The sequence below is a fragment of the Notolepis coatsorum genome (genome assembly GCF_963971535.1).
Source record: "Notolepis coatsorum genome assembly, chromosome: 6".
Lineage (NCBI taxonomy): Eukaryota > Metazoa > Chordata > Actinopteri > Aulopiformes > Paralepididae > Notolepis > Notolepis coatsorum.
Genome location: NC_140170.1, coordinates 63,294,367 through 63,311,767, shown reverse-complemented (window position 1 = coordinate 63,311,767; position 17,401 = coordinate 63,294,367). Strand labels below are relative to the sequence as shown.

The following is a 17,401-nucleotide window of genomic DNA, read 5'->3' as shown; positions in this document are numbered from 1 at the left end:
AGAGAGAGAGAAGGGAGGGGGAGGGAGGGAGAAGAGGAGAGAGAGATAAAATGGTAGCGGGGGTAATATAGTGATGGGGTTTTATTGAGACAAAGGAGCATGAAACAAAAGGAAGGATAAGACGCGCTGGAGGCATCAGAGGAGATTAGAGAGCGAGTTTAGAGTCCCACCTTTTAGAGAGAGAGTTCACTGATAAGAACGACAGGGAGGAGGAGAGAGAGAGAGAGAGAGAGAGAGAGAGAGAGAGAGAGAGAGAGAGAGAGAGAGAGAGAGAGAGAGAGAGAGAGAGAGAGGGTGGGATATATAGTACAAGGTAGGTAGTTATGATTACTAGTATGATTACAGTGAAAGCAGTAGGTAGGTATAAATTGAGTATAGGCAACAGAGTTCAAAGTTAGTAACAGAGCCTAGGGTGTAGGTAGGCAATGGAGTCAGAAGTCAAAGTATACACGCTTTACCTGCCCTTACTCCCTAAACTGATCAACCGGCGTTTTTTTAAATATAACTTTAGCATAACTTTATTAGGTTATCATCACGTCACGTGCACAATTTGCATCAATTAAGGTTTGTGGTTAAATGTCTCTCTCTCTCTCTCTGTCCAGATCCCTGGTCTGAAGATGCCCCGTGGCATCGCGGTGGACTGGGTGGCAGGGAACCTCTACTGGACCGACTCCGGCAGGGACGTCATCGAAGTGGCCCAGATCAATGGCGCGCGCCACCGCAAGACCCTCATCTCCGGCATGATCGACGAGCCGTACGCCATAGTGGTGGATCCCCAGAGAGGGTGAGTGGGTGCCGGGAAGGCCTGGGGCGACGAGAGGGGTTAAAGGAACACGGCGACATTATGGGAAACGCGCTTACCATCTTCTCCAGAGTCAGACAAGAAGACAGATACCAAATTAATCTATGTGCGTTCAGCAGAAAGCTGACCGGCTGCAAGCTAGCCTAGCTTAGCACAAATGAATGGAAGCGGATACGGACGAGCTAGTCATGTATAATAATGTATAATATTGCTGGCTGTACAATACTGCTGTAGGCCTATAATACTGCTGTTCATATCCAGTATACACATATTTACATTAAAGGGGAACTATCTTATAAATGGCCTTTTTCAGTGTTTAGCATTGTTTCCTATCTATGTGGACTTATATTAATATGATCTATGTCTCTAATTCTCATATTGGCGCATTCTTCCAATTCTCCTCTCACAATATTCACCCTCACTGAACTGAGTCGTCTGAAAATGTGCTGATTTGTGATGTCAGAGAGACTCAGCTGCATGAGACTCACACACACTCCACACAGTTCCGAACACAGTGGTTGGAGCCCAGCCTCAAAACGGCTTAAGATCTTGAGGTAGAAAAATGCTGTTTTTGAGGACTTGATTAGAAATACAAAACAATGAATTAAAAAGAATAAAAAATTACAGAGGTGTTCCATAAACTCCCAGGAATTGTGTAAAAGTGCCCAAATAGTGAAAGAAATAGTAAAATAGTTCCCCTTTAAACATAATATTCACCATTCCTTAATTACCATCATATGTACCCACCACATCACATAGACTGTAGTGTATAGCATATAGCAAAAGTGGGGCGGCTACGTGGCAAGGCGCTCGCCACGAAATCTGGAGACGCTGGTCTTGCCTGTTCGAGCCCAGCGCTCCACATTTGCTTTCAGTTTAGCTGGTCGTCCGTACTAATACACATTGGCCGTATTAGGGGGTGGGAAACTGATGGGTGGGGATCGGGCGTTGTGGACAGCGACTCCTACAGGTCGGTTGGTGCGCCTGCGCAGTAGAATCAGGAAGTGTCGGGGGCAGCGTGAGCCTCCCACGCGTTACTCCTCGCCACTGAGAGATCGAGCTGCGCAGGTGAAAAGATGCGACTGCTGTTACCTCAAGTACCGGAGGGGACTTGTGCTATGTATGACTTAGTCCACATTGCAGCCGGCTTGTGGGAGGCAAGAAACAGCGTTCGTGACAGGGGAGGGTTGAATTGGATGTTACGAAATTGGGATGGGAGAAAATATAGAAAAAATGGGAGAAAAAGTGGATACAAAAAAAAGCATATAGCAAAAGTATACCGTTACCTTATATTTATGTAAATAAGTAAGGCAATTGAAATATAACAGAACTTGCGGCATCATATTGTTAATTTTGTTGTCAAAATCTCCTATATTTATATTCATTTGTAGTTATTCAAGTGTTAGTTATGCTAACGTGACGTTACTTACGTTCGATCCAGGAAGAGTAGTCTCACTTTGGTGTAGACTAATGGGGATCCACAATCAGATTGTTTCCCCAAGATGGCGGCGGTCTCGTGACCCAATTCAGCCATTGGGTGGGTGGCGCTAAGATGGCAGTGGTCTCGTGGCGGTCTCGTGACCCAATTCAGCCATTGGGTGGGTGGCGCTGCTGAGCAGTCCTCAGAGCGCCGGTCCTGAGGACCTGAGAGCGCCGCTCTGCGGCTCTGCAGCTAGATACTATTGCCTACCGTCTGTCTGGGAGGGCAGAGAGACTATCACAATGTCACATGCTTCCTCCGACACATGTGTAGCCAGCCCACCGCTTCTTTTCACCTGGCAGCGCGTACATGAATGTATTTTAACTGTGATACAAGTATAGAAGACATTTAAATTTTTTACCCGATTTATCCTGTAGGAAAATGTACTGGGCAGACTGGGGCAATCACCCGAAGATTGAAACAGCCGCCATGGACGGGACCATGAGAGAGACCCTGGTGGAGGAGAACATCCAGTGGCCAACAGGTAACAGATACGCTACATTTCATCTGTTTCACACGACACACACTGGTGATATGATGAGACACACACTGCTGATGAGCAGGGGTGTAAAGTACTTGAGTAATTGTACTTTGTTACAATACTTAAGTACTGTTTTTGGGGATTTGTACTTTACTCAAGTATTATTAGGTTTGTATACTTGTACATTTACTCAATTGCATTTCAGAGAAAAAAAACATACTTTTTACTCCTTACATTTAAAATGCAGACCTACAAAGTACAAATCTCGCAGGTCCAACTATTTTAATTAGTATATTGTTTCTCTGACAGAACTAACGTTAACGTTATTAATCCTGCGGCTGCACTTTATTTAAAAACAGCCAATCAAATCCCCAGCAATGGAAAATTAACCCGCCCATACCCATGCTGATTGGTCCTTGTGCAAGACTAGAAAGTGGGGATCTTTGATTAAACACCTGCTACTATCAGAAGAATAGACAGTCAGAAAAAAGGTTTTTACTTTTACTTTTTGGTACTTAAGTACATTTAAAAGTAGAAACTTTTTTACTTTTACTCAAGTGTGTTTTTAGCCAGATACTCTGACTTTTACTCGAGTAAGATTTTGAGACGGTCACGGTACCCATACTTTCACTTAAGTATAATTTCTGGGTACTTTTTACACCCCTGATTTACACACACTGCTGATATAATGAGACACACACTAGTGATATAATGAGACACACACTGCTGATATAATGAGACACACACTAGTGATATAATGAGACACACACTAGTGATATAATGAGACACACACTAGTGATATAATGAGACACACACTGCTGATATGATGAGACACACACTAGTGATATAATGAGACACACACTAGTGATATAATGAGACACACACTGCTGATATGATGAGACACACACTAGTGATATAATGAGACACACTGCTGATATAATGAGACACACACTAGTGATATGATGAGACACACACTGCTGATATAATGAGACACACACTAGTGATATAATGAGACACACACTAGTGGTATGATGAGACACACACTGCTGATATAATGAGACACACACTAGTGATATAATGAGACACACACTAGTGATATAATGAGACACACACTAGTGATATAATGAGACACACACTAGTGATATAATGAGACACACACTAGTGATATAATGAGACACACACTAGTGATATAATGAGACACACACTGCAGATATGATGAGACACACACTGCTGATATGATGAGACACACACTAGTGATATGATGAGACACACACTGCTGATATAATGAGACACACACTAGTGATATAATGAGACACACACTGCTGATATAATGAGACACACACTAGTGATATAATGAGACACACACTAGTGATATAATGAGACACACACTAGTGATATAATGAGACACACACTAGTGATATAATGAGACACACACTAGTGATATAATGAGACACACACTAGTGATATAATGAGACACACACTGCTGATATGATGAGACACACACTGCTGATATAATGAGACACACACTAGTGATATAATGAGACACACACTAGTGATATAATGAGACACACACTAGTGATATAATGAGACACACACTGCTGATATGATGAGACACACACTGCTGATATAATGAGACACACACTGCTGATATGATGAGACACACACTGCTGATATGACAAGCGTTGTGTAACAAAACAAAGTAGCTTGGGGTAGCCAGCCTTATTCTTTTTTTTGTATTTTATTTTTTTATAATTTTTTAAACAAACACATAAACAAACATGACAACACACAATAGGATATACAAATACACATATGCTCCAGCTCGTACCCCCCTCTCCCGGACCCCCCATTGGATAATCCAACCATTATAATTTGTTCCTAACCAGACACTCCCATTATATGCTGGCTTTTATTCTCTCCACCACTTCTAACCACAATGCCATTTTGGATTCATTGAGACCCAAAATTCTAGCTGTTGAGCCAGCCTTATTCTTCACATTTTGCACAGTTGACAAAAATGACTAAATTACAAATAATATCCAGTGCAGGGAGAGGCAGAAAACCCAGAGGGCTTATTTTGAAGCCTCCACCTAAACAATGTTAACATTTCATAGTGTTAAATATATTTCAGTGTTATAAAAATGTGTCCACATTCGACATACTCTTGTGTCTTGAATTGAGCACCTGAGACGAAAAAAGAACCATATAAATCTGTTTGACATTTTCACAGGAACAATGTTTGTTGACCTTGACATACCATTAACATACCCCTGTGTGTGTGTGTGTGTGTGTGTGTGTGTGTGTGTGTGTGTGTGTGTGTGTGTGTGTGTGTGTGTGTGTGTGTGTGTGTGTGTGTGTGTGTGTGTGTGTGTGTGCGTGCGTGCGTGTGTGTGTGTGTGTGCGTGCGTGTGTGTGCGTGTGTGTGTGCGTGTAGGTCTGGCGGTGGACTACTTCAATGAGCGTCTGTACTGGGCCGACGCTAAACTCTCTCTGATCGGCAGCGTGAGGCTAAACGGCAGCGATGCGGTGGTGGCTGTGACCAGCATCAAGAACAGTTGAGTGACACACGTTCAATATGACACACATGGTTTTTAAATATTGGTGGCAATTAGTGCTGTCAATAGATTTTTTTTTTTTTACTAATTAATCCCACAATTTTCTGTAATTAATCTAGATTAATCTAGATTAAAAATAGAATTTTTCTACTTAAGACCCAAGCTTGTAACCGATATTTACTTGAGTAAAATCATGGAATTAAGATCAACACAAAGAAAGTATATTTAGATTCAAAGACTATTTTAATAGCTTTCTTTGAATACAGTTTCTCTCCTGTGAAATACAAATGTTCAACAAAACCATCAACATTGACTCAGCTAGACCTCTTTCTTATATCCGCGGCGCTAAGATTGAAGATTTTTCACTCCATAGATTAATCTAGATTAATTTATTTTAATGCTTTAAATAATTTAAATGAATCTTTAAAGTTAAAGCATTCACTTTGACAGCCCTAGTGGACATATAACCAGTATCATAAAAAGGACAACCCCTCATTATGTAAAAACAACGCAGGAATACAGGAAAATGCCATTCGTACAATAGAAGCCCTTTTAAAGTTATATAATGTGCTGCTCAATGCTCTCTCTCTCTCTGCCCACGTAGAGCTCCACCACCCCTTCAGCATCGACGTGTTTGAGGACTACATCTACGGCGTCACCTACGTCAACAACTACGTCTTCCGGGTGAATAAGTTCGGGAAAGGCCCCATGGAGAACCTCACCACTGGGATGAACCACGCCACGGACATCGTCCTGTACCACCGCTACAAGCAGCCTGAGAGTGAGTAGAGGCAGAACAGCGACACTTTCAAACCAAGTGGACTGACTCGTGTCGTGGGAAATGAGAGTACGGACGAAAGGTTTTCAGGGATGAACACGGTACTTTATTGATTTACATGCGGTTACAGTACCAGAGTTATTTCTTGCAAGGAAGAACTGGCAAAACACAGGGCTAGATCCACAAAGAATGGATTGCACGGTGCTAGTTGCACCCTACTTACAATTCATTATGAATTGAAAATGGGGGACCCTGGTGTAAACAAGACGAAAGTCTTTCTCTGGTCTGCATCCCCTTAACAATTGTGTGTATTGAGCCTTACTGTATTCTACCCATTCTACAATCTGTTAATAAAAGTTTCATTGTTTGTTGTAAGTAGGGTGCAACTAGCACCGTGCAATCCATTCTTTGTGGATCTAGCCCTGAATGTCATTACAGAAACGACCTCCCCCTCTTAACTGGACTTGAAGAAGTCTTTATTCGTAGCACACATTGCAACGTAGTCATGCAGCAAAAACACACATGCGATGGGCGACACATACCTGTAGGAACACGCACATGCATTTCTTAAATTTCTTTTCTGTGTGCTTGACCCATCCCGTCGTCCTTACCCCCCAAGGGCAGCCGTGGGCCGCGCCCGGGGACCAATGCAGGTGCTCCTGTCCATCTTTGTCAGGGATGCGACTAGGGCTGGGCGATATGACGATATTATATAAATATCGGGTACAGTTAATTAACGATACACTTTTTTAACGTATTGTGGATATCGTGATGTTTTGCCCAAGAGGATTGTGTCGCGTCAATCTGGTCCACACCCGTTCAAACTTTTGAACAACGCCGCCCCCACACACACTACTGCATCAAAGTTACTAATTATTATTAACAAAGGCATTCGTTTTGTGGCATTAACGTTATATAGTTAGTTACACGTTCAATAACATTAGCGTATTTACCCAAACATAGCAACGTCCGATGACGACATAGATAGCAAGCGTTACTGTTCATATCTCAGCCCGTGCGGAGTTGTGCATGCCCATTCTGCGGTCTGTTAATAAAGCTTTCAATCAGACAGATGTATGGAAAGGCTTTTATTATAACATTCGTTGCAATAAAATCATTATGGCTTGTTTAGTCATGCTGCGGTGCGCTGGTAATCACTCGTCTGCCGCAGGGAGCTGTTGTTGTCGTTGAGCTGAGCTCAGCTCTCGTCAAAATCAATTGCGGAAGTAAAAAACGCATAGAGCTTGCCGATTGGTGCTAAGAACAGCAGGGCGGGTTCAATCGGTGTGACGTAATTGGCAGACTCGACTGTCAATCAAAATTATGCTGTTGCCGGCTGAATGATCGAATGAATGAGAACGTTATTAACGATTGCAGAATGGGTACAATACAGTACAGCTCAATACAACAACAGTGGACTGGGGGATGAAGACCAGAAAAAGACTTTCGGCTTTTTTACATAAGGGTCCTCCATTTTCAATTCATCAAAACATTTAGAGACATACAAATATACAGTAGTTTCATAAAAATGCTAAAATGCTATTTATTGATTGATTGATTGATTGATTTAAAACTTTATTAACATATTGCAGAATGGGTACAGTACAGCTCAATACATACAATTGTTAAGGGGATGCAGACCAGAGAAAGTATTTCGTCTTGTTTACATCAGGGTCCCCCATTTTCAATTAATCATATTTCATATCTAAATCATATAATATCTAATTGCTAAATATATGCAATATATAATCTAATAATCCAATAATCTAAATCTAATATATAATATAAAAATGCTAAATGCATGGGTATTTTATTTAGTCTTTAATGTTAGCTTGCAAACTCAAATACTGTCTTGGTAAGCCTCATAATGAATTGTTTGGGGGAAAAAATAAAAACATCGTGATGTGTATCGTGTATCGCCGAAAGGTCAGAAAATATCGTGATATCATATTTAGGCCATATCGCCCAGCCCTAGATGCGACAGCATTAGCGATCTGTGTTCTGCATGTTTTTCCATTGGGTTTATCTCTTTTTCTGGAGGGGAAACCCTTGCGAGCATGGGGGGAGAACATGCAAACTCCACAGGCCCGGTAGATACCCCACCTGGGTACCTGGCAACCCAATACTACCTCTTGTGACATCACCCCATTTGACCCTGATTGTAAACATAGTGATTCTACCCTAGTTAACTAAGTAAGCTTTCTGTCAAACCACCCTGACATGTTGTTATATTAATCATACGTGGCCTTTCCAACATCCACGTCTACTGCTGAACACGCCATCAGGCCTTCATAAACACCTAGACATTATTATTTAGACCAGAACATTCATGTGTCTCTTATTATTCATAATCGTATTTCATAACTGTTATCTGGTTAGATTTTCGACCACACTCGCAAACAAAACAGCCTTATATTGATGGGTTCTTTCTCTCCCTCCCTTCATCTCTCCATCTCTCCATCTCTCTCTCTCTCTTCTCTTCTCTTCTCTCTCTCTCTCTCTCTCTCTCTCTCTCTCTCTCTCTCTCTCTCTCTCTCTCTCTCAGTGGCTAACCCTTGTGACAGGAAGAAGTGTGAATGGCTGTGCCTGCTCAGCCCCAGTGGACCGGTGTGCACGTGCCCCAACGGACGCACCCTGGACAATGGCACATGTGTGGAGCTGCCCACCCCTACACTGCCCCCTATCTGTGAGTGGACGCACACACACACACACAGACACACAGAAACACACTCACACACAGTCACACACACACACACACACACACACACACTCACACACACAGAGACACACACACACACATACAGTCACAGTCACACACACACACACACAGTCACAGTCACACACACACACACACACACACACATACACACATACAGTCACAGTCACACACACACACACACATACAGTCACAGTCACACACACACACACACATACACACATACAGTCACACACACACACACACATACATGCAGAAAGACCCTCGTATTTCATTTCAAAGCTTTATTTCAACTCGTAACACACTGAGGTTACCCTCATTTACAGCGACGACAAGCTTACAAAACGAGACATACAGTACAGTAGTTCATCAGCAATGTCATACATATAGGCACAATAAATAAGAACAAACTATAGAAAATCAGCTAAGACAGTTACAAGTCGACACACAGTGGTTGGAGATCATACTTTTAAATGCAGCAAAAGAAGGAAGAACCTTCAGCTTCAGAGTCAGTTGGAGGGTAAATATAAATCATACAAAATTATTGAAAATAGAGATGCACCAATACCATTTTTTCCCCATACCGATACAGATTCCAAGTCCTAATCCTTAAAGGAACACGCCAACATTTTGGGAAATTAGCTTACCGTCTTCTCCAGAGAGAGAGACAAGAAAATAGATACCAGTTCCCTCTCTGTGCGTTCAGTAGAAATCTTATCTGACTGCATGTTAGCCTAGCTTAGCACAATGAATGGAAGCGGACATGTACGGGTAGCCTACGCATTGTCCAACTAGTAACACCTCTCCCGAAGTCTTACCCGTACATGTCCGCTTTAGGGCTGAGCCAAAACGTTCAAACCTTCGTTCGTTACGTTGGCATTCGAATTCTAAATCAACATTAGAATAATAATAATTTTTTTATCAACTTTTTCTCCCATTTTTCAATTATTATTATTTTTTCTCCCATCCCAATTTTCGTATCGTCCAATTCTACCCTCCCCTGTCTTGAACGCTGTTAGGCCATGCCTCCCACAAGCCGGCTGCAATGTGGACTAAGCCTTACATCACGTGTCCCCTCCGGTACTGGAGGAAGCAGCAGTCGCATCTTTTCACCTGCACAGCGCAATCTCTCAGCGTCGGGGGTCTGCGTTTGGAGGGACACGCCGCCCCCGGCGCTTACTGATTCTGCTGCGCAGGCGCACCAACCGACCTGTAGGAGTCGCTGTCCACAACATCCGATCCCCACCCATCAGCTTCCCACCCCCTAATACTGCCAATTGTATTATTATGAACGACCAGCCAAGCTGATAGCAATGCGGAGAGCTGGGCTCGAACCCAGCGTCTCCTGCATTGGTGGTGAGCGCCTTGCCCACTGCACTGAATTTTAAATTGTTTATACATTTTTATTTATTTTTATTCTGGTTTTTCTTCACAGTTGCAGATAAAGATTAGGCTACACTAATATTATAGTATTAAAAGAAACTGATGAGTTATATTCATTAAAGAAAGTTGATTTAATTGATTTAGTTGGCTGGGGCTTCTCCCTGGGCTGGGTCTGGGGCTGGAAAGTTGATTTAATAAAAAATTAAAGACTAATTTAATTTAACGTTATTCAAAATGAGGATTTATTTAAAAAAAAATAAAAAGAATTATTTTGAATGTATTTTTGAAATTATTTTTTTTTAATTAAAAACGAAGGTTCGAAACGTTCGTTCGAAAAACCCTGACGAAGTTCGAATCCCAAAAACAGGCGTCGGGGAAACAGCCTTAGTCCGCTTCCATTATTCAGCGTTTCAGGCCCCGCAGCGACAGCGGCATCAGATGGCCGCCTCCCTGACTGAGAACGTGTTCCTTTGCAGCCCCCCCCAGCGGCCCCTGTAGCGCCCCCTGTCTGAACGGAGGCAGCTGCTTCCTCAACGCCCACCAGCAGCCCAAGTGCCGCTGCCAGCCCAACTACGGAGGAGACAAGTGTGAGGTCGACCAGTGCAGAGACTACTGCCAGAACGGAGGCACCTGCACGGCCTCGCCGACAGGTAAACACGCTGCACTTACACGTCAGGTGGTAGTGGAGAGACATAAATATAGGCACTATAATTAGATCTGAATATAAAGATATGAGAAAAATAAACAGTGTAAACTATATAATTAACTCTGAATATAAAGATATGAGAAAAATAAACAGTGTAAACTATATAATTAACTCTGAATATAGAAATATGAGAAAAAATAAACAGTGTAAACTATATAATTAACTCTGAATATAAAGATATGAGAAAAATAAACAGTGTAAACTATATAATTAACTCTGAATATAAAGATATGAGAAAAATAAACAGTGTAAACAAAGGTGCAGATGAGGGACTGTAGCCCTATTGGTTATATAATACAATAATACTACAATAAATATAGGCAATACATTTCTTTAATCTGAATGTATACTATGACTAAGAGTAAAAGTAAACAGTAAACACAAGGTGCAGTATACACAAAGTACCCTAACTGGCATGATATAGTCCAGGTTTTGGTGGTTTAAGAGTCAGACACACTTAGTGATCAGACATTCCTAATAGTTCTGGAGTTCTGCAGCCATTAGTTCTCCAGCTGCTGGCAGAAGTCCATGCCCACGGTTGTGGAGCCTGATGGCTGCTGGTACAAAGGACTGGCTGAGGTGGGTAGTAGAGTGTCGGGGGGGGTTTGAGTCTGTGGCTGAACGTGCTCCTCATCTTGACCTGTCCCTCTCTCTCTCTCTGTCCCTCTCTCTCTCTCTCTCTCTCTCTCTCTCTCTCTCTCTCTCTCTCTCTCTCTCTGTCTCTCTCTCTCTCTGTCTCTCTCTCTCTGTCTCTCTGTCCCTCTCTCTCTCTCTCTCTCTCTCTCTCTGTCTCTCTGTCTCTCTGTCCCTCTCTCTCTCTCTCTCTCTATCTCTCTCTCTCTCTCTCTCTCTCTCTCTCTCTCTCTCTCTCTCTCTCTCTCTCTCTCTCTCTCTCTCTCTCTCTCTCTCTCTCTCTCTCTGTCCCTCTGTCTCTCTGTATCTGTCTCTCTCTCTCTCTCTGTCTCTCTGTCCCTCTCTCTCTGTCTATCTATCTCTCTGTCCCTCTCTCTCTCTGTCTATCTGTCTCTCTGTCCCTCTCTCTCTCTGTCTATCTGTCTCTCTGTCTCTCTGTCCCTCTGTCTCTCTGTCTATCTGTCTCTCTGTCCCTCTGTCTCTATGTCCCTCTCTCTCTGTCCCTCTGTCTCTCTGTCCCTCTCTCTCTCTGTCTCTCTGTCTCTCTGTCCCTCTGTCTCTCTGTCCCTCTCTCTCTCTGTCTATCTGTCTCTCTGTCCCTCTCTCTCTCTGTCTATCTGTCCCTCTGTTAATTTGTTCCTCTCTCTCGATGTCCCTCTGTTCCTCTCTCTCTGTCTCTCTCTCTCTCTGTCTCTCTCTCTGTCCCTCTCTCTGACCCTCTCTATCTGTCTCTCCCTCTCCCTCTCTCTGTCCCTCTCTCTCTCTGTCTATCTGTCTCTCTGTCTCTCTGTCCCTCTGTCTCTCTGTCCCTCTGTCTCGATGTCCCTCTGTTCCTCTCTCTCTCTGTCTCTCTCTCTGTCCCTCTCTCTGACCCTCTCTCTCTGTCTCTCCCTCTCCCTCTCTCTGTCCCTCTCTCTCTCTGTCTATCTGTCTCTCTGTTCCTCTGTCTATCTGTCCCTCTGTTAATTTGTTCCTCTGTCCCCTCTGTCTCTCTCTCTCTCTCTCTCTCTCTCTCATCTCTCTCTCTCTCTCTCTCTCTCTCTCTCTCTCTCTCTCTCTCTCTATCTGTCCCTCTCTCTCTCTCTGTCCCTCTATCTCTCTCTCTCTCTCTCTCATCTCTCTCTCTCTCTCCTCTCTCTCTCTCTCTCTCTCTCTCTCTCTCCTACCCTCCCTCCCTCTCTCCCCAGGAGCCGCTACATGCCGCTGTCTGACCGGCTTCACGGGGCCAAACTGCAACCTGCAGACCTGTAAGAACTACTGCCACAACGGAGGCAACTGTACCGTCAGCGCCGGGAACCAGCCCACCTGCAGCTGTCCCCCCGACCTCCTGGGGGTCCAGTGCCAGTACAGTGAGTGTCTCCACTGCCTGCCGTTAGCCATTACTGTATAGAAGTCACTGTGTGTACAAGACAAGACACAGTTTATCAGCAATTTCATTATAGCTGGGCCGTTAACGGCGTTAACGTGCTGCGTTAACGCTATACTAGTATCGCGCGATAATATAATTAACGCATTAATCAAAAAAAAAAAAAAAAAAAAAAAAAATACATTTTTTTTTTACCTTTATTTACCCAGGGTAGGTTCGCTGAGCACAGATGCTCTTTTCAGGAACGCCCTGCTTCACATTCACACCAGTTCCCATTCACACCTGGGAGCTGCCAGTACAACCACAGTTGACACCATTGGCCACTGAGCAACTCCACTGGAGCAGTTGATTCAAGCCATGTCACATAGTTCAAGTTTGAAATGATTCTTTCTGTTTTGCTCCTGAGAGTGTGCTAGATACTGTACTGTACTGGTAATATTATTTATTTGTGTTAACTTCTGAATAAAACAACTTATTAAACACAAGTACATCTTATTGAACATTATTTTGATATTTCATTACCAATTATCATAGCAAAATAGCTTTTTCAAACAGTCTGTAATGCATTTTGGAACGGGGAGATGGGCTCATGGTGTAATGGGCCACCTGGCCTGAGAAACATAAGGAGGAAAGAAAAAGTAAGGACTTACTTCTGGTCATTATTTGGGTAGAACACACATATTTTGAATGCCTTCGGCAGGTTTTTTTTTTTTTTTTTTTTTTTGACATTTTAATCTAGATTAATCTAGATTAAATCCAGGATTGCCAGATAGATTAATCTAGATTAAAAAAAATAATCTATGCCCACCTCTAAATTTCATACATATAGGCACAATAAATAAGAATAAACAATAGAAAATCAGCTAAGGCTGTTACCAGTCGACACACAGTGGTTGAAGATCATAGGGGGGGGGGGGGGAGGCGGGGGGGGGGTGGCGGCCGACCTGCTCATCGGGAGCAGTTATGGGGTTAGGTGTCTTCTGGTCACCAGGCGACGGCTCTACCTCCTGTTTAATGGTTTGTTTCCCTGCTAGCTCCTGATATTAGCGAACACTGTAACCAAGGAAACTATACTTTCAATTAGTATAGTATTATGGGACAATTAGTATAGTAATATGGAACTATTAGTATAGTAGTATGGAACAATTAGTATAGTAATATGGAAACTATTAGTATAGTAGTATGGAACAATTAGTATAGTAATATGGAACTATTAGTATAGTAGTATGGAACAATTAGTATAGTAATATGGAACTATTAGTATAGTAGTATGGAACAATTAGTATAGTAATATGGAACTATTAGTATAGTAGTATGGAACAATTAGTATAGTAATATGGAACTATTAGTATAGTAGTATGGAACAATTAGTATAGTAATATGGAACAATTAGTATAGTAGTATAGGAACAATTAGTATAGTAATATGGAACTATTAGTATAGTAGTATGGAACAAATTAGTATAGTAATATGGAACTATTAGTATAGTAGTATGGAACAATTAGTATAGTAATATGGAACTATTAGTATAGTAGTATGGAACTATTAGTATAGTAGTATGGAACAATTAGTATAGTAATATGGAACTATTAGTATAGTAGTATGGAACAATTAGTATAGTAATATGGAACTATTAGTATAGTAGTATGGAACAATTAGTATAGTAATATGGAACTATTAGTATAGTAGTATGGAACAATTAGTATAGTAATATGGAACTATTAGTATAGTAGTATGGAACAATTAGTATAGTAATATGGAACTATTAGTATAGTAGTATGGAACAATTAGTATAGTAGTATGGAACAATTAGTAATAATATGGGGCAATTAGTATAGTAATATGGAACAATTAGTATAGTAGTATGGAACTATTAGTATAGTAGTATGGAACAATTAGTATAGTAGTATGGAACAATTAGTAATAATATGGGGCAATTAGTATAGTAATATGTAGAGATGTTCCGATACCATTTTTCCCTTTCCGATCCGATTCCGATACCTAAGCTTTGGGTATCGGCCAGATACCGATATTTATCCGATACCAGTGCATAAAAAAAAATTAAAAAAAAATTATATAAATTATAATTTTTTTTTTTTTTTTCAGATACTGTTATACTGTTTTTTAGTAATAACTAGAACGTATGGTATTTATTCAACAACAGGTGATTGTATAGATTTGTATTAGTATCATTAATCAATGAGTATGGGCTGCACAGATATACCCTACTCCAATGATCCACACGGACATTAAACGGTGTTGCACTCGCTACTCAGTGGCTCTGCAGATATACCCTATTCAGTCTGTAAGCTAGTGGCAGATAGCGTTCATGTTGTGATTTTTGATGCAAAATAAATATTCAACATTCTCTTTTGAAACTCCGCCTCACTCTTATCCTTTGGCACTTGCTGTACTTTGCTTGCAGGTCTGCAGCCATTATTGCTGGATTATGTGAATAGCACCAACTTTAGACACGGTAACGTTATCAAGCTAAGCTAACTGACCTAGCTCGCCTTCCCGCATCGACATTAAGATAACGTTAGTAATAGTCAGCTAACGCTAGTCCGTAGCTACTTAACTTAAATACAATTCACCGTGGGTGCATTATTGTTGATAGACGGTCACGGACAGTGTTAGGTCCTGGAGAAAGGACAGGCGATCATCTGATTTGATGTAACGTTAAAAGCGGATGTTGTTCCAACTAGCTATCTTTCCAGCTAATGCTATCATAACACCAGCCAAACACATCCCGATTCCCGTCCCGAGCTCCCCGTCACACCGCACTGTCGGGGACAATGGAATTTAAGAAAGTGTATCTGCTGTTAAAATGACACAGCATCACACTTTAAAACATGTTCATTTTATAATCCTCACTCTCCGCAGGACTCGGCAGGAGATAAATTACATCATGGGATCGGAGGCTAGAATTTACGTGTACTCGCCCGATACCGATACTAGCATTTTAGGCAGTATCGGCGGCATTTCCGATACTAGTATCGGTATCGGAACAACTCTAGTAATATGGAACAATTAGTATAGTAGTATGGAACAATTAGTATAGTAATGTGTGTGTGTGTGTGTGTGTGTGTGGTGTGTGTGTGTGTGTGTGTGTGTGTGTGTGTGTGTGTGTGTGTGTGTGTGTGTGTGTGTGTGTGTCGTGTGCGAGCAGGCGGCTGCGAGGGCCACTGTCTCAACGGCAGGGACGTGTCTACAAAGCGCCGACGGCACCAAACTGTGCCGCTGTCCGCCTCAGTTCACCGGCAGCACCTGCGAGGTGGACAAGTGCCACTACTTGCCGCGACGGGAAGTGTGTTCCCACCAACAGCGCCCACCCCACCGGGGGAGGTCACCTGCATGTAAGTACCTGTGCTGTAGCGGGACGTCAAGCGGTAGTGATGCTCGACCAGTAATAACTATAATAATAATAATAATAATAATAATAATAATAATAATACATCAATTTTGGGGCGGGCCCGGGGTAGCGCAGCGGATTTTAGATGGGGCATTGTTATGTTTCGAACCTATCGCGCTAAGCTACGTTAGCTACTCACGTTGTATACACAATATGTACAACGTTTACAAGCTCAAACACCTTATAACTACTACTATTGTCGTGTCAAAATGGTTCTCTCCTCTTTGTATACCTTTGTCCTCACAAGTATTCTGCCAGGGAACTTATGGACACGACAATAGTAGTAGTTATAAGACGCTGTTGTTAGCTTACATGCTAACGGCAATGGGATCGACCATAGCATTGCTACCTAGTACCGCTAGTTGAATGGATAAACGTTATTTAACATTGCAGAATGTTATTACTTATTACTACAACGTTACAAGCTCAAACACCTTATAACTACTACTATTGTCATGTCAAAATGGTTCTCTCCTCTTTGTGTATACCTTTGTCCTCACAAGTATTCTGCCAGGGAACTTATGGACACGACAATAGTAGTAGTTATAAGACGCTGTTGTTAGCTCACATGCTAACGACAATGGGAATCGACCGTAGCATTGCTACCTAGTACCACTAGTCATGTAGACATGGACTTATGGCTTGGGTCCGGTACCGGACCCGTCGGGCTTAAAGAGGTTATTAACCCGTCTGTCTTCTCTCTCCATGACCTCGTCTTTAACCCGTCGTGGCCGTCTCTCTCGTCTCTCACAGCTGCAACAACGGCAGGGTCCAGCCCAGCTGCTACACGTGCGACACCAACGAATACTGTGCGACACGGCCAGTGCTCCATCAACCCCCCTCACGCGCCTCCCAGAGTGCAGGTGACGTAATGCACACACTGTCGTAATATACTATGTATTATTAGGGCTGACCCCTATTAGTCGACTAATCGGTCGAAAAGAAGCCGTAGTCGACTGCCAACCTCTTAGTCGAATACAAAAAAAAAATATATATATATATATATATATATATATTTATTTATTTATAAAAAAAATATATTTTATCATTCAGAGGCACTGAAGGAGGATTTCACCCGTCTAATGAACA

At 42.1% G+C, this 17,401-nt stretch overlaps 1 protein-coding gene across 1 annotated transcript in view; it reads left to right on the top strand.

The window, feature by feature from the left end:
- LOC311229511 (low-density lipoprotein receptor-related protein 1-like) overlaps positions 1–17,401 on the top strand; it is a 375,389-nt gene that overhangs the window by 343,371 nt on the left and 14,617 nt on the right. The window contains 9 exon segments of the mRNA XM_084315588.1: positions 603–784; positions 2,660–2,766; positions 5,198–5,317; positions 5,923–6,099; positions 8,642–8,782; positions 10,672–10,845; positions 12,722–12,883; positions 16,070–16,256; positions 17,066–17,180. Coding sequence (XP_084171714.1) covers positions 603–784; positions 2,660–2,766; positions 5,198–5,317; positions 5,923–6,099; positions 8,642–8,782; positions 10,672–10,845; positions 12,722–12,883; positions 16,070–16,256; positions 17,066–17,180 — 1,365 coding nt within the window.